A 19,231-nucleotide genomic window follows, 5' to 3' on the forward strand; every position below is an offset into this window, starting at 1 on the left:
AAACCACTCCTAGGTAAAGTCGATAAATGAGCCAAACTTATTTCTGCTTTCCCAATATGTTTCTGCTCATTACCCCTTTCGTAAGTCCTCATTTTCCAAAGAAATGCCCTTGTGTGATCTGCTCCACTGTACTCGGTCTTGCTGCTGGATTTCATGTTTTAGACTGAGTCACAAGCTCACATACTTACATATAATGGAATTGAGGGGAGTGGCTGGACGAGGGGCAGTGAGGATTAGAGCAGACGGGTACATATCTGAGGGGACAGCCATCACTTAGCTTTAGCCTGTGGTTGCCTTCTGAGGATGTGGGCCTGGTGTGGCTGATCTTCCAATTTTTCATAAGAAGCCAGAAACTTAGATTTTTATGAGCAGGTCGTTATTGTGTTGTCTCAACAAACATTATCTGTGGGCCAGGTAATTATCTGTAAGTTTGACAGTTTCAGTATCTATTCTAGACCTTTTCCATCCTACTCACCCAGCTACCCACTCATCAGACTGTGCCTCTTCAAAGTGCCCCAGGTCAGGGCTTTGTTTTTCTTGTCAAGCAATGCCTGACTCCTGCAAAAATGCTGATTGCTATTCTTGGTGTACTTCTCTTTCATCTGTCTTCCCTCACCACCTCCCCCATCCAATTCATCATCAAATCCTGTTGATTTTAATTCCCAAATAGATCTTGAATCTATTCTTCATCCCTCAGGAAACAATGGTTTAACCTTCCTAAAAATTATTGAAATTAAGAAGTTTCAGGGCTCATAACTTGAGATGTTTTGATCAGATTGAGATTTCTTGCTCCCTTGACTCTCCCTGAATGTTGAAACATAGATCACATACTTAACCTGCCACGTTAGTGACATCATTTTAACTAGAAGAATCTCATAGGGTATACACATTTATAACTGCCTACTGACGCTGTCTTTCCTGAGTATAGGATATCACAATTAAGATCATTAAGATTATTTGTAAGGCAATATTAAGAAAGTTGTTTGGGGAAAGTGTTTTCCAGTTACTGGAGAATTTAAAGTGAAATCTGACAAATGCTAATTTTCAGGCTGGAATTCTTTAAAATCTTCAAAATAAAACCCAAATGTAAATGACATTTTTGCTATTTGAAATAAATTGTCAACAAATACTTGATCTTCTGACATTCTGCCACCCCCTCCCAGTAAAAACAAAGAATTTGTCCTCCCCTACTCTTTCCCTGTTGAGCAAACCATACCTCAGTCCAGGCAGTTGCTGAAGCAGAAAAATCCAGAAATCCTTGATGTATTTTTTTTTCCTTACCTTCCTTCTCTGTCTTCCCCACCCAGCCCCCCATCCAATTTATTATCAAGTCCTATTGCTTTTATCTTTCAAATTGACCTTGAATCTTTTTATTTCCATTATTCTCTCCCTATGCCAAGTTACCATCATCTCTCAATTTGACCATTATAGTTGTCTCGTTAAATATCTCTACATTTCCTTTCATCCCCTCCTTCAGCTGTTCTCAGTAGTCAGAATAATCTTTTTAAAATGTAAAACTTAAAACCTTTAATACTTCCGATTGCACTTAAAATAAAATTCAGAAATCCATATGGGGTCCACTAAGCCTGTGTAATCTGGCCCTTGTCCATCCTTCCAGACTCATCTCACATATTCCCTGTTTTTACTGTGCTCCAGCCTCCTTTAGCCCTTTGACCTTTCCAAGCTTTTTTCCTGTTTGAAGACCATTCCCTCCGCTCATTCCTCTTCCTTCTACTCTTTGTCTGACTAAGTTATACACATTCTCCAGGCCTCAGATTAAATGTCACTCTTCCAAGGAAACCTTTCCTGACTCCATAATCTGTGTTAGGTTTCCTTCTTAGACAGTTTCATTATACCTTATACTTTTCCTTCATGATACTTGACATGGTTACCGTAATTTGTAATTATTTATTTCTGTGTTGCTTGTCTAATGTTTTTCTTTCCCGTAACTTTCTACTCTCTCTCTTAACCCTCTAATCCCCTGTGAGCTCCCTAATAGACCTTATCTGTTTTGTTCCAACTGGATCCTCACTGAGTATCTAGAACACATTAGATCCTCAATAAGTATTTGTTGAATAAATTAAAGAATGAAGTTAATTGTGCTTCACATTCTAGTATTTTTCTTAGTTATCCTACGTCTTCACGTGAGTTGGATAGTTCTTTGGAGGATGCCAAGAGTATAATTTACAATATCATGGTGATAAATTACACCCTAAGAATGTTTAAAAACAGAAAGCTAACTTCTTTGTGCGATCCTAAGTAATATATCCCTCTTTGGTTAATGTTGATTATAACGACAGTTCTCTTTTTGGTTCTTTCATAGACGAAAAAGGCGTAACTTCAGTAAACAGGCCACAGAAATCTTGAATGAATACTTTTACTCACACCTCAGCAACCCCTACCCCAGTGAAGAAGCCAAAGAGGAGCTGGCCAAGAAATGCAGCATCACAGTGTCACAGGTGCGACAGGACTCCATGGGTCTGTCTTGCTTCCCCGTTGATTATAGGAACCCTGTTTCCTCTTCAGGGCATTCTTATCAAATTTCATATCCAAATGTTTCATCATCAAAGAAGATATAAAGAAAATATAGATGTTTCCACATTTTTATGCAAGCTTTTAAAGCTTAGATAAGTTCTTTTAATCCTAAATGTCAAGGAATTAAGATAATCACCCGCTGCCCTAGTGGAAATCTATAGAAAAAACATAAACATGCCATGGGGAGAGACGTGGTTTTACACTTACGTGACTCTTCAGTACGGCATGTAGTTCTGCTTTCCTGATTTAGATGACTGGTCTAAGCTTCCACCAGTGAGAAAGCAATTTATTTGTTGCCAAAAGGAAATTTAATATAGCTCTATGGTGAAAGCTTTGAGGAATTCACCAAGTCCTTTCTTGAAAACCATGCTATGATATTTGGGTCAACGATTTCTTTGCTTTCTTGTTATCCATTAAATAGAAGAATTAAGTTCATGCCTATCCCCGCTTTTTTTGTTTTTGTTGTTTTAAATGTCTGTAATAAATTGTGCCCCTGAAGTTAGCTGTCATCTTCTAACAAAAATACACTTAGATTGAGGCAGATAGACTTGTATTTTAGATTGAGGGTTGGAGACAAATAATTAAACAAGCAACTGTACCTCCTTAAAAAATAAGTATATCCTATTGGAATTAGCTCTAAAATACAATTTATTTAATGCTCATATTGTTGTTTATAGATTGTCATTTGAATAACATTTCTTTATAGCATGCAAATGTGGTAATCACCAACCAGTTCTTGGAGGGGCACTTAAGGAAAAGCTGACCCTTTCCAGAAATTTCAATGGTCCCTAGAGGTCACATGACATAAATTTTAAAGTAGCCTCTAAATAAATACTCCTATATATTTGAAGTTCAAGATTCTAAAGATCCCCTTCACATTCCAGTGAAAGTTTCATATCAGTATTTTATTTTAATTTAATTTTAATTTATTTTTATTGACGTATAGTTGATTTACAATGTTGTGCCAGTCTCTGCTGTACAGCAAACTAACTCAGTTATACACAGACATTCTTTTTTTTATATTCTTTTCCATTATGGTTTATCACAGGATATTGAATATAGTTCCCTGTGCTATATATAGTAGGACCTTGCTGTTTATCCATCCTATATATAATAGTTTACATCTGCTAATCCCAAACTCCCAGTCCTTCTCTCCCCCACCCACCTCCTTGGCAACCACAAGTCTGTTCACTGTGTCTGTGAGTCTATTTCTGTTTTGTAGATAGGTTCATTTGTGCCATATTTTAGATCCCACATATAACTGATATCATACGGTGTTTGTCTTTCTCTTTCTTTCTTTCTTTTTTTTTTCCCCAATATTTATTTATTTATTTGGCTGCACCGGGTCTTACTTGTGGCACTTGGGATCTTCGTTGCCACATGCAGGGTCTTCGTTGCGGTACTCGGGATCTTTTAGTTGCAGCATGTGGACTCTAGTTCCCTGACCAGGGCTCGAACCCCGGGCCCCCTGCATTGGGAGTGCAGAGTCTTAGCCACTGGACCACCAGGGAAGTCCCTGTCTTTCTCTTTCTGACTTACTTCACTTAGTGTGATAATCTCTAGTTGCATCCATGTTGCTGCAAATGGAATTATTTCAGTCTTTTTTATGACTGAGTAGTATTCCATTGTATATATGTAGCACATCTTCTCTATTCATTCATCAGTGGACATTTAGGTGGTTTCCATGTTTTGGCTATTGTGAATAGTGCTGCTGTGAACATAGAGGTGTGTGTATCTTTTTGAATTATACTTTTGTCCGGGTATATGCCCAGGAGTGGGATTGCTGGATCATATGGTAATTCTATTTTTAGTTTTCTGAGGAACCTCCACAATGTTTTCCATAGTGGCTGCATCATATCAGTATTTTAAGTCATTGTTATTTAAGGGAATATGGTCTGGGTTTGAGATGATTTTTAGCTCTTATTTTGGCATTACTTTCCATAGAACCTCCAGAGCAATCTTAGATTTATAATTAAGATTTCATTTGATAGTTATTGTCATTCCCTTATGATATAGTGGCATGTCTTGATTCCTTTTGCTCAGTTTGAAATGGAATATAATTGATTTGGGCTACCAGTTTATGAAGACATATACTATATAAAACATTACTACCACAAGCACCTACTGTGTAGCACTGGGAACTATATTTAATATCTTGTAATAAGCTATAATGGAAAAGAATCTGAAAAAGAACATATAAATCAACTATACTTCAATTAATACAAAACCCACATAGATCAGAAAAAAAAAAATCACTGTCTAGGCTATGTAGTACTCACTGCCACTTGAAATACTAAGGAACAGTATAATATGCTGGGTCAGACAGGGAAGATGAAATTTAAAGTATATTCATTTCAAGTGGGTGTTTTCTGGTGTGAGTATTTCCCCTGAACATTAGTGAAAGGATTGGGCTTGTACTGAACACCAGCCGATGATGCCAAGTCTAGTTTTCCTGCTCTCACAAGAGCTCTCTGACTTAGAATTCAGATATTTGCGGGTCCAGTTTAAATTAAGGTGTTTCATGCTTCCGCTCCTTTTCTTGCTTTTCTTTTTTACTTCTATAACATATTCACCATTGGAGAATAACACAGATTATATACATTTTTTGAAAATCAATATAATCCTAGTTTTTCATTGGGTGTACTAGCATCTTGTGTGTGTGATGTAGGATTTGTTAACACATGCTTGTGTAATGAGTGAGAGAAGTTTCCTTCTGACTATTCTGAACTAGGGAGGCTTTGCTGTACTTCTAAAATAGGCTAGGATCCTATTTACAGATTTTTAAAAAATAGTTAATTGCTATGTTCATTTCACTGGTTTTCTATAGAAAAATAGCTTTGTTCATTTTGGAAATTTTTTAGTAATTGCTTGAGATAGAAATAATATAGACATAGACATATTTCTCTGTCTAAAAAGCAGACTTTATGACCTTCTTTTCTCCCACATCAGCCTTTCAAGTGGAGAATTTCAGCAATCAGTGTAAGATTCAATGTAAATTGTGACAGTTTCCTCTCCTTTGTACCTTTTTCATGCTTAAAAATGTTATTTCCCCTCAACCATTCCCTTTTCCCCCACATCTCTGACTTGAAAGCAATAGTGAAAATTTTCACTATTAAAGACATCAGTTGCTAGCCTTTTTTTTTTTTTTTTCCACACTGCGCAGCATGCAGGGTCTCTGTTCCCTGACCAGGGATTGAACCTGTGCCCCCTGCAGTGGAAGTGCAGAGTCCTAACCACTGGACCTCCAGGGAAGTTGAGTTGCTAGCCTTTTAAATTAGTATCTTTCTTTTGCTTTTTAATTTTATTTTTATTTATTGATTTGAATTTTATTTTATTATTTTTATACAGCAGGCTCTTATTAGTTATCCATTTTATACATATTGGTGTATATATGTAAATCCCAATCTCCCAATTCATCCCACCACCACCACCACCACCCCTTTTCCCCCTTTAATTAGTATCCTTTTGTTTAAATTGTTTAGAAGTGAAAGCAGAGAATAGTCCAGACCTGACAGGTGAACTAATTTCTAAATAGAAAAAACAGTGTTTTAAATATACATCATACTAAAATACAATAAAATTTAGAATTCAGAAGTTGTTCATGGGACTTCCCTGGTGGCGCAGTGGTTAAGAATCTGCCTGCCAAAGCAGGGGACACAGGTTTGAGCCCTGGTCCAGGAAGATCCCACATGCCGCGGAGCAACTAAGCCTGTGCACCACGACTACTGAGCCTGCGCTCCAGAGTCCACGATCCACAACTACAGAGCCCGCATGCCACAACAACTGAAGCCCACGCGCCTAGAGCCCATGCTCCGCAACAAGAGAAGCCACTGCAATGAGAAGCCTGTGCACTACAACGAAGAACAGCCCCTGCTAACCACTACTAGAGAAAGTCCGTGTGCAGCAACGAAGACCCACCGCAGCCAAAAATAAATAAATAAATTTATTTTTAAAAAGGAAACTGCTGAGAAAAAGAATAATTAAAAAAAATGTTGTTCCTATACAAAGCTAACTTTAAAATATTGAAACCTGGGAGAGGAACCAACATGGCGGAGTACAAGGATGTGCTCTCACTCCCTCTTGCGAGAACACCAGAATCACAACTAGCTGCTGGACAATCATCGACAGGAAGACACTGGAACTCACCAAAAAAGATACTCCACATCCAAAGACAAAGGAGGAGCCACAATGAGACGGTAGGAGGGGCGCAATCACAGTAAAATCAAATCCCATAACTGCTGGGTGGGTGACTCACAGACTGGAGAACACTTAGACCACAGAAGTCCACCTACTGGACTGAAGGTTCTGAGCCCCACGTCAGGCTTCCCAACCTGGGGATCTGGCAACGGGAGAAGGAATTCCTAGAGAAACAGACTTTGAAGCCTAGTGGGAATTGATTGCAGGACTTTGACAGGACTGGGGGAAACAGAGACTCCACTCTTGGAGGGCACACACAAAGTAGTGTGCGCATCGGGACCCAGGGGAAGGAGCAGTGACCCCAGGGGAAACTGAACCAGACCTACCTGCTAGTGTTAGAGGGTCTCCTGCAGAGGCGGGGGGTGGCTGTGTCTCACTGTGGGGACAAGGACACTGCAGAAGTTCTGGGAGGTACTCCTTGGCGTGAGCCCTCCCAGGGTCTGTCATTAGACTCACCAAAGAGCCCAGGTAGGCTCCAGTGTTGGATTGCCTCAGGCCAAACAACCAGCAGGGAGGGAACCCAGCCCCACCCATCAATAGTCAAGCAGATTAAACTTTTACTGAGCTCTGCCCACCAGAACAACAGTCAGCTCTACCCACCACCAGTCCCTCCCATCAGGAAACTTACACAAGCCTCTTAGATAGCCTCATCCACCAGAGGGCAGACAGCAGAAGCAAGAAGAACTACAGTCCTGCAGCCTGTGGAACAAAAACCACATTGACAGAAAGATAGACAAGATGAAAAGGCAGAGGGCTATGTACCACATGAAGGAACAAGATAAAACCCCAGAAAAACAACTAAATGAAGTGGAGATAGGCAACCTTCCAGAAAAAGAATTCAGAATAATGATAGTGAAGATGATCCAGGACCTCGGAAAACGAATGGAGGCAAAGATCGAGAAGATGCAAGAAATGTTTAACAAAGACCTAGAAGAATTAAAGAACAAACAAACAGAGATGAACAATACAATAACTGAAATGAAAACTACACTAGAAGGAATCAATAGCAGAATAACTGAGGCAGAAGAACGGATAAGTGACCTGGAAGACAGAATGGTGGAATTCACTGCTGCGGAACAGAGTAAAGAAAAAAGAATGAAAAGAAATGAAGACAGCCTAAGAGACCTATGGGACAACATTAAACACAACATTTGCATTATAGGGGTCCCAGAAGGAGAAGAGAGAGAGAAAGGACCCGAGAAAATATTTGAAGAGATTATAGTCGAAAACTTCCCTAACATGGGAAAGGAAATAGCCACCCAAGTCCAGGAAGCGCAGCGAGTCCCATACAGAATAAACCCAAGGAGAAACACGCCGAGACACATAGTAATCAAATTGGCAAAAATTAAAGACAAAGAAAAATTATTGAAAGCAGCAAGGGAAAAACGACAAATAACATACAAGGGAAGTCCCATAAGGTTAACAGCTGATTTCTCAGCAGAAACTCTACGAGCCAGAAGGGAGTAGCACAGCATATTTAAAGTGATGAAAGGGAAGAACCTACAACCAAGATTACTCTACCCGGCAAAGATCTCATTCAGATTCCATGGAGAAATCAAAAGCTTTACAGACAAGCAAAAGCTAAGAGAATACAGCACCACCAAACCAGCTCTACAACAAACGCTAAAAGAACTTCTCTAAGTGGGAAACACAAGAGAAGAAAAGGACCTACCAAAACAAACCCAAAACAATTAAGAAAATGGTCATAGGAACATACATATCAATAATTACTTTAAATGTGAATGGATTAAATGCTCCAACCGAAAAGACACAGGCTTGCTGAATGGATACAGAAACAAGACCCATATATATGCTGTCTGCAAGAGACCCACTTCAGAACTAGAGTCACATACAGACTGAAAGTGAGGGGATGGAAAAAGATATTCCATGCAAATGGAAATCAAAAGAAAGCTGGAATAACAATACTCATATCAGATAAAATAGACTTTAAAATAAAGAATGTTACAAGAGACAAGGAAGGACACTACATAATGACCAAGGGATCAATCCAAGAAAAAGATATAACAATTATAAATATATATGCACCCAACATAGGAGCACCTCAATACATAAGGCAACTGCTAACAGCTGTAAAAGAGGAAATCGACAGTAACACAGTAATAGTGGGGGACTTTAACACCTCACTTACACCAATGGACAGATCATCCAAAATGAAAATAAATAAGGAAACAGAAGCTTTAAATGACACAGTAGACCAGATAGATTTAATTGATATTTATAGCACATTCCATCCAAAAACAGCAGATTACACTTTCTTCTCAAGTGCGCACAGAACATTCTCCAGGATAGATCACATCTTGGGTCACAAATCAAGCCTCAGTAAATTTAAGAAAATTGAAATCATATCAAGCATCTTTTCTGGCCACAATGCAATGAGATTAGAAATGAAATACAGGGAAAAAACCGTAAAAAACAGAAACACATGGAGGCTAAAAAATACGTTACTAAATAACCAGGAGATCACTGAAGAAATCAAAGAGGAAATCAAAAAATACCTAGAGACAAATGACAATGAAAACACGACGATCCAAAACCTATGGGATGCAGCAAAAGCAGTTCTAATAGGGAAGTTTATAGCTATACAAGCCTACCTAAAGAAACAAGAAAAATCTCAAATAAACAATCTAACCTTACACCTAAAGGAACTAGAGAAAGAAGAACAAACAAAACCCAAAGTTAGCAGAAGGAAAGAAATCATAAAGATCAGAACAGAAATAAATAAATAGAAACAAAGAAAACAATAGCAAAGATCAGTAAAACTAAAAGCTGGTTCTTTGAGAAGATAAACAAAATTGATAAACCATTAGCCAGGCTCATCAAGAAAAAGAGGGAGAGGACTCAAATCAGTAAAATTAGAAATGAAAAAGCAGAAGTTACAACAGACACCGCAGAAATACAAAGCATTCTAAGAGACTACTACAAGCAACTCTATGCCAATAAAATGGACAACCTGGAAGAAATGGACAAATTCTTAGAAAGGTGTAACCTTCCAACACTGAACCAGGAAGAAATAGAAAATATGAACAGCCTAATCACAAGTAATGAAATTGAAACTGTTATTAAACACCTTCCAACAAACAAAAGTCCAGGACCAGATGGCTTCACAGGTGAATTCTATCAAACATTTAGAGAAGAGCTAACACCCATCCTTCTCAAACTCTTCCAAAAAATTGCAGAGGAAGGAACACTCTCAAATTCATTCTATGAGGCCACGATCACCCTGATACCAAAACCAGACAAAGATACTCCAAAAAAAGAAAACTACAGACCAATATCACTGATGAATATAGATGCAAAAATCCTCAACAAAATACTAGCAAACAGAATCCAACAACACATTCAAAGGATCATACACCATGATCAAGTGGGATTTATCCCAGGGATGCAAGGATTCTTCAATATAGGCAAATCAATCAATGTGATACACCATATTAACAAATTGAAGAAGAAAAACCATATGATCATCTCAATAGATGCAGAAAAAGCTTTTGACAAAATTCAACACCCATTTATGATAAAAACTCTCCAGAAAGTGGGCATAGAGGGAACCTACCTCAACATAATAGAGGCCATATACAACAAACCCACAGCAATCATTGCTCTCAATGGTGAAAAACTGAAAGCATTTCCTCTAAGATCAGGAACAAGGCAAGGATGTCCACTGTCACCACTATTATTCAACATAGTTTTGGAAGTCCTAGCCACGGCAATCAGAGAAGAAAAAGAAATAAAAGGAATACAAATTGGAAAAGAAGAAGTAAAACTGTCACTGTTTGCAGATGACATGATACTATACATAGAGAATTCTAAAAATGCCACCAGAAAACTACTAGAGCTAATGAATGAATTTGGTAAAGTAGCAGGATACAAAATTAATGCACAGAAATCTCTTGCATTCCTATACACTAATGATGAAAAATCTGAAAGAGAAATTAAGGTAACACTCCCATTTACCATTGCAACAAAAAGAATAAAATACCTAGGAATAAACCTACCTAGGGGGACAAAAGACCTGTATGCAGAAAACTGTAAGACAATGATGAAAGAAATTAAAGAGGATACCAACAGATGGAGAGATATACCATGTTCTTGGATTGGAAGAATCAACATTGTGAAAATGACTATACTCCCCAAAGCAATCTACAGATTCAATGCAATCCCTATCAAATTACCAATGTCATTTTTTACGGAACTAGAACAAAAAATCTTAAAATTTTTATAGAGACACAAAAGACCCCGAATAGCCAAAGCAGTCTTGAGGGAAAAAAACGGAGCTGGAGGAATCAGACTCCCTGACTTCAGACTATACTACAAAGCTACAGTAATCAAAACAATATGGTACTGGCACAAAAAACAGAAACATAGGTCAATGGAACAAGATAGAAAAACCCAGAGATAAACCCATGCACCTATGGTCAACTAATCTATGACAAAGGAGGGAAGGATATACAATGGAGAAAAGACAGTCTCTTCAATAAGTGGTGCTGGGAAAACTGGACAGCTACATGTAAAAGAATGAAATTAGAACACTCTCTAACAGCACACACAAAAATAAACTCAAAATGGATTCAAGACCTAAATGTAAGACTGGACACTATAAAACTCTTAGAGGAAAACATAGGAAGAACACTCTTTGACATAAATCACAGCAAGATCTTTTTTGATCCACCTCCTAGAGTAATGGAAATAAAAACAAAAATAAACAAATAGGACCTAATGGAACTTAAAAGCTTTTCACAGCAAAGGAAACCATAAAGAAGATGAAAAGACAACCCTCAGAATGGGAGAAAATATTTGCAAACGAATCAACGGACAAAGGATTAATCTCCAAAATATATAAACAGCTCATGCAGCTCAATATTAAAGAAACAAACAACCCAATGCAAAAATTGGCAAAAGACCTAAATAGACATTTCTCCAAAGAAGACATACAGATGGCCAAGAAGCATATGAAAAGCTCCTCAACATCACTAATTATTAGAGAAACGCAAATCAAAACTACAATGAAGTATCACCTCACACCAGTTAGAATGGGCATCATCAGAAAATCTACAGACAACGAATGCTGGAGAGGGTGTGGAGAAAAGGGAACCCTCTTGCACTGTTGGTGGGAATGTAAATTGATACAGCCACTATGGAGAACAGTATGGAGGTTCCTTAAAAAACTAAAAATAGAATTACCATATGATCCAGCAATCCCACTACTGGGCATATACCCAGAGAAAACCGTAATTCAAAAAGACACATGCACCCCAATGTTCATTGCAGCAGTATTTACAATAACCAGGTCATGGAAGCAACCTAAATGCCCATCGACAGACAAATGGATAAAGAAGTTGTGGTACATATATGCAATGGAATATTACTCAGCCATAAAAAGGAATGAAATTGAGTTATTTGTAGTGAGGTGGATGGAGTTAGAGTCTGTCATACAGAGTGAAGTAAGTCAGAAAGAGAAAAACAAATACAGTATGCTAACACATATATATGGAATCTAAGAAAAAAAAAAAAGGTCATGAAGAACCTAGTGGCAAGACGTGAATAAAGACACAGACCTACTAGAGAACGGACTTGAGGATATGGGGAGGGGGAAGGGTAAGATGTGACAAAGTGAGAGAGTGGCATGGACATATATACAGTGCCAAATGTAAAATAGATAGCTAGTGGGAAGCAACTGCATAGCACAGGGAGATCAGCTCTGTGCTTTGTGACCACCTAGAGGGGTGGGATAGGGAGGGAGATGCAAGAGGGAAGAGATATGGGAACATATGTATGTGTATAACTGATTCACTTTGTTATAAAGCGGAAACTAACACACCATTGTAAAGCAATTATACTCCAATAAGGATGTTAAAAAAAAAAAGGAACGAAATTGGGTCATTTGTAGAGATGTGGATGGATCTAGACACTGTCATACAGAGTGAAGTAAGAAAGAGAAAAACAAATATCGTATATTAACGCATGTATGTGGAACCTAGAGAAATGGTACAGATGAAATGGTTTGCAGGGCAGAAGTTGGGACACAGATGTAGAGAACAAACGTATGGACACCAAGGGGAGAAAACCACAAGGGCATGGGGATGGTGGTGTGCTGAATTGGGTGATTGGGATTGACATGTATACACCGATGTGTATAAAATTGATGATTAATAAGAACCTGCTGTATAAAAAAATAAATAAAATTAAAATATTAAAAAAAAATTACCAAGGCCGACAAAGCAGGGAAGTAAAAGCATCTCTTCTTGCAAAAAAAAAAAATTGAAACCCACTGATAACAGGCAACTATAGCAATACTATTTTTGCTAGATTTAAAGTATACAAAATTGATTTATTGTTTATTGCTTGAAATACTTAAAATACTGTTTAAAATACTTAATAATTAGGAATAAGTAAGGAATTTTCAGAAGAAAATGTTAGGAAATATTTTTAGTAGTTTGAGAATAGTCTTTATAAAAACAAAATGTGTAAACAACAAAGGAAAAGGTTGATAAATTCAGTGGTAGTACGTTTATCAAAGTACTTAATGAAGACTGTGAAACATCAACATGATACAACCATTTTAGTAAAGATTGGGTCAGGCAAGAATTATCAATAGAGGGACTTCCCTGGTGGCGCAGTGGTTAAGAATCCTCCTTCCAATGCAAGGACATGGGTTTGATCCCTGGTCTGGGAAGATCCCACATGCCGCAGAGCAACTAAGCCTGTGTGCCACAACTACTGAAGCCCGCACACCTAGAGCCACGCTCCGCAACGAAGAGTAGCCCCTGTTCGACGCAACTAGAGAAAGCCCGCGTGCAGCAACGAAGATGCAACGCAGCCATAAATCAATCAATCAATAAATAAAACACTAAGAGTCGTTACATATTTTTTTAAAAAAGAATTATCAATAGATATTAAATCTAGGAGGATATCTGTATGAAGAACATGGTCTTAAAGTATCTCTCCATAGGCCCTTTATTTGTTGCAAGGGATACTTTTTTAGAAAGGCAATTATAGAGTGGAGAAATGGAATAAAACCCTGACCAGGTGATTAGATGATTCTAATGATTAGATGATTCATCACCAAAGAGGGGCAAATGGACATTGTGTGTAGTATTTTGCCCTGGAATGTAACCTGAATGGAATCACTAGAAGACATCAGACAAACCCATAATGACGAGTGTTCTATTAGGAAAAAAACATGGGGAGGGAGCAGTATTCTTTACAAATGTCAAAGAAAGGCCATGGAAATGTTCTAAATTTAAAGAAGCTAAAGACACATGACATGTAAATGCTATGCTCGACCCTAGACTGGATCCTCTACTGGAGGGAAGAATGCCATAAAAGAATTATTGGCTTAAATTTACTAAAGTAAATTGTAATTTGTAATTGTACTGTGGTTGTATAAGAGAATATCTCTAGTCCTAAGAAATACACACTGACTTACTTAGGGGTAAAGGGCCATGGTGTATATAATTTACCCTCAAATTGTTCAGGAAAAGAAAGTGTGTTTATATATATGTGTGTGTGTGTGTGTATATATGTGTGTATATAAACACATACATACAGACATACACACACACAGAGCAAGTGCGTGTGTTTGAGTACACAAAAATGATAAAATGAATGGGGCAAAATGTTAGTAAGAGGTGAATCTGGGTAAAGGGCACACTTACATGTTCTTTACACTATTTTTATTCTTGTAACTTTTTTTGCAAGTTTGAAATTATTTCAGATAAAACCTTTTTAAAATGTGAAGACAGGCCACAAACTGTAAGAAGATATTTGTAAGTGTATAAGCAAGACAATTAAAATGCAAAAAAAAAAAAAAATATATATATATATATATAGGGAATATATATAGGGAACTCCTTTAAATTAATAAGAAAAAGACAAAACCCATTTGAAAAATAGGCAAAAAACACAAACAAGGATTTCATAGAAGAAGAAATATAAATGGTCACTTATATGAAAAGATCCTTCTTATTAGTTATCAGGAAAATGTGATTTTAAAACTGCAATAAAATAACATTTACATTTACTGGTTTGGCAAAAAATCGTAAGACTGACCATACAAACTCTGCACATTGTTGGTAAGAATATACAGCAGTAGGAACCCTTAAATATCATTGGTAGGAATGTAAATTGGTATAGGCACTTTGGAAAACTTTTGGCATTATCTTATAAATTTGAATATACACATATCATCCAATCCATGATTTCACCTTTAGTTGAAATTGCCCTAGGAAACCTCTTGTCTGTGTTTATTAGGAGACATGTAAAAGCATTAATAGTAACACCGTTTGAAATGGCAAAAAACTTGATATAAGCCAGTTTTCCAGTTTATTGACTGGAGAAGTGGGTAAATCCATTGTGGTATAATCCTACAATGGATTACTATATAGCAGTGAAAAAAGAATGATCTACAGCTACACACATCAATTTGTGTGAATTCTAATATTGAGTGAAAAATGCCAATTTTTCAGAATGCAGAACATATATAGTATGATATCATTTTCATAAAGTTAAAAACCAAGCAAACAGCATATTATTTAGGGGACACATATATATGGTTAAATATAAAGAAAGGGAATGATAAAAAAATATTCAGTTAATTAGAATGGGATTAGAAAGAGATAGTCAAGGAGTTTTAGTGGTATTGTTGGCAGTGTATTTATTGAGTGGAGGATTTACAGAGGTTAATTTAATTTTTATGCATTATAAACCTACATATATAAGCCTAGGAAGTCATATGTGAATTATTAAATCTAAATAAGAGAAGTTTTTAAAGAATAATTCCATTCATTTGTTAACAAAAAATTTATTGTAATACCTATTATGTGTCAGATACTGTGCTAGGGATGGAAGAGACATCTGTGAACTTAACAGGCTGAACCCCCTGGCCTACCTGATAGAATTGTGTACATCTGTCACCAAAAGCTACATATAAGAATATCCTTAGCAGCAGTATAATAGCCAAACTAGAAACAATGGAAAGGTCCATCAATAGGAAAATGGGTAAATAAAAGTGGTATATTTATATGTATTTGGAATATTATGTAACAATGAGAATGAATGAACTAGACTATATGTAATTACATAATGCCAAGTGAAAGAAGTCAGGCACTTAGCGTATAACTTCATTTATTCCAAAGTTCAAAAACAGGCAAAATTAATCTTAGTGTTAAAAGTCAGGATAGTGGTTTCCCTTGAGAGAACAGTGATTCTAATGATTAGATGCAAAGGGGAACGTTTCTCAACCTAAATGATTTGATGGGTGTGCTCACTTTATGGAAATTCATCAGGCCCTGTAGTCATGATGTGTGTCCCTTTTTTGTACATATATTTTTCATTTGACTAAAACGGTACTTACTTACACAACAACAACAAACCTGCCTTTATGGAGCTTAGATTTTCCTGGGAGGATACAAACAGATAATGTACGTAAATGATAAATTAGAAAGGGATAGGCGTTATAGAGAGAAATAAAGGAGGGAAGGAGAGCAACGAGGTAAAGGTTGTAATTTTCAATAAGGTAGTAAAGAAAACCCCTCCTGAGAAAATATCTTTTGGTAAAGGTTGAAGAAGTTGAATGACCAAGCCATGTGGCTAATTGGTGAAGAACATTCCAGGCAGAGGGAACAGTAAGTGCAAAGACCCTGAGGTAAAAGTAACCTGAGCAAGTGCAGGAAGTGGTAGGAAATGAAGTCAAAGGGACTGTGAGGTCCCTTTGTAGACCATGTAGACCATGGTCCTTATAGACCATGGTAATGACTTGGCCTTTTACTCTAAGTGAGATGGAAAACGAAGGAGTGATATGATCTGACTTAAGTTTTAACAGGATCACCATGGTAACTGTATTGACAATAGACCATGGGCGGCAAGGGGAAGCAGGGACACTAGTTATGATGCCACTGCAATAATCCAGGCAGAAGATGATGGTGGCTTGGACCAAGATGATAGTAGTAGAGGCCATCGGAGGTGGCTGCATTCCAGATAATTGTGAAGGTACAGCTGAGGGTTTACTGATAGGATGACTCTAACATTTTTGGCCTGAGCAGTAGAAGTATGGAGTTGTCATTAAGTGTGTTGGGCAAGGATTTGGGAGGAACAGGTTTTGGGGGGAAGATCAGGAGTTTGGTTTTGGACATATTAAGTTAATATATATTACAGGTTTTCTAGGTTCACTATATAAATAGGAACAGGTAAGTGAAAATTTTACAATTTATTTTAGTCCTATGTTAATTTGTGTTAATATATTATAAATATAAATATCCTTAACATAGAATTGCAGACTGAACTTAGAATTTGAAATCTTTGATTTCTTAAGGGTTAGTGTGATTTAGTAAACTGGGGTTCCCCTTTTACATAACACCCTAGAAAGTCACAAAAAAAGAAATTATTTCAAATGCCATAAGCACTGAGAATCATACTTAAATTGCCATATATTCTTTTTTAAAAATATTTATTTATTTATTTAGGCTGCACGGGGTCTTTGTTGCAGCATGTGGGCTCTTTTTAGTTGTGGCATGCAGGATCTAGTTCCCTGACCAGGAATTGAACCTGGGCCCCCTGCATTGAGAGTGCAGAGCCTACCAGTGGACCACCAGGGAAGTCCCTGTCATATATTCTTAATCAGTGGGACAGATATTGATATGCTTTTACTTTTCGGAATAGAGCTAACTTTCATTGGTTATTCAAGTTAGTGAATCACAAAAAACTCCATTGTTCTCCTGATTCCAATTTTGAATTTAAATAACTCGGGCCCTACTTTCCCTGCTAGGTGTTTTTAGAATGAAAAATGTTAACTTATTCTTCATTGCTACTGTAATTGAAGTGTACTATAAAGAAAAGATTGATTTTCTTTTTTAGCAGATGAGAACCTGAAATGATAGAGTGGTTAATCGACAGCATTAAGATTCATTCATTCATTCATACATTCATACATTCATCCAACTAACATATCTTAGAGCTTTTAAAGTGGTTCATAAGACCCACTTTCATAACAGTCTAATGTGGAGAAAATTATATAACACAGACACGGAGACATGTTCAGAGAAGTTAAGTGATTTGACAACAGTCACAAGTCTCCGTGAGTGGGAGAGCTAGAGGTTCTTATATAGAGGTTCTTTTTTCTTTTTTTTAATAAATTTATTTATTTATTAATTTTTGATTGCGTTGGGTCTTTGTTGCCGTGCGCGGGCTTTCTCTAGTTGCAGCGAGCGGGGGCTACTCTTCGTTGCGGTGCATAGGTTTCTCATTGCGGTGGCTTCTTTTGTTGTGGAGCACGGGCTCTAGGCACGCGGGCTTCAGTAGTTGTGGCACACAGGCTCAGTAGTTGTGGCTCGTGGGCTCTAGAGCGCAGACTCAGTAGTTGTGGCGCGTGGGCTTAGTTGCTCTGTGGCATGTGGGATCTTCCCGGACCAGGGCTCGAACCCATGTCCCCTACGTTGGCAGGTGAATTCTTAACCACTGCGCCACCAGGGAAGTCCCTTACATAGAGGTTCCTGATAAAAAGGAATAAAATAGATTTTTACTTTTTTTCCTGCAAGAGGCAATGTGATTCCTCTGTCTCTGGGGCCCTGGCTCAGGGTCCTGGTTTGTGAGGTACAGGCTGGGCTTATATCACTAAGGCTGCATCATTTCCCCCTAAGCTACTTTAGAGACTCCAGGCTAGTTAGTAGTCTGAGGTCTCCTTACTCATTAAACTACTTATTCCAAAGCAGTGAATATTCAGTAAGCTAATTAAAATTTGTAAGTAAGATTTCCTTATTAAAAAAATCTATTAAAATAAGAAGAAGCCTGTTAAAATAATAATTAGAGCAGGAAAAAAAAGATGACTATCAAATTACAGTATCTTTTTCAGCTATCCGTTAAAGCTTTTTCAGTTACTTTGGCAGTAGATAGAAGGCAGAAGTGGATTTCTACTGTAAGTATGCAATTGGTGCACTGGAGACAAGTTGAAGGACAATGGCAGCTATTTTGTTAAAGTGGTTCTTTCACACTGTCTTAAAAGAAGGCTGCAGACCCTCTGTTCTGTAAAGTCTCTGAGTGTGTGTCCTAGTGGAGATGCGACATCCTTAAACAGTGTCAAAGAACAAAGGAGCAGGTTGTAAAAAGATGAGAGCTTTGAGGATATTGTAACACATGTACAGATAAGGCATATCTGCAAGATTTAAAGAAAACAGGGGAAGCCTCTGATTTCTTGGTTGTTGTTGTCCTCCTTTATAAACAATCAGCACCATGGTTACCTTGGTGCCTAAAGCTTGCTCCAGGGATGTCAGGTATTATATTTACTTTAGGGAACCTTTTTTGAGGGCGTCTCTAATACTCGTTGGATGTGATACCCAACTAAGGATAGAAAGACTATTTGCAGATTAGATGTAGTGTTTTTTGAGTTTTCCTATCAAGAAGAAGCCATATCAGAATCATGGTCCCTCAGGTTTTTGTCCCCTTCACCTCCTTGTCTGTTCTTTCCCTTTGAGTATTCCTGTCAGCC

The 19,231-nt window shown here is 37.5% G+C and overlaps 1 protein-coding gene across 6 annotated transcripts in view; it reads left to right on the forward strand.

Annotated features, from left to right (window-relative positions):
• Positions 1–19,231, forward strand: part of PBX3 (PBX homeobox 3) — a 224,248-nt gene that overhangs the window by 173,599 nt on the left and 31,418 nt on the right. For all 6 annotated transcript variants that reach the window (XM_057549013.1, XM_057549014.1, XM_057549016.1 and 3 more), the window contains one exon: positions 2,324–2,459. In XM_057549013.1, coding sequence (XP_057404996.1) covers positions 2,324–2,459 — 136 coding nt within the window. The remainder of the gene's footprint in view (positions 1–2,323; positions 2,460–19,231) is intronic.

Source organism: Balaenoptera acutorostrata, chromosome 6, assembly GCF_949987535.1.
Source record: "Balaenoptera acutorostrata chromosome 6, mBalAcu1.1, whole genome shotgun sequence".
Taxonomy (NCBI): Eukaryota; Metazoa; Chordata; class Mammalia; order Artiodactyla; family Balaenopteridae; genus Balaenoptera; species Balaenoptera acutorostrata.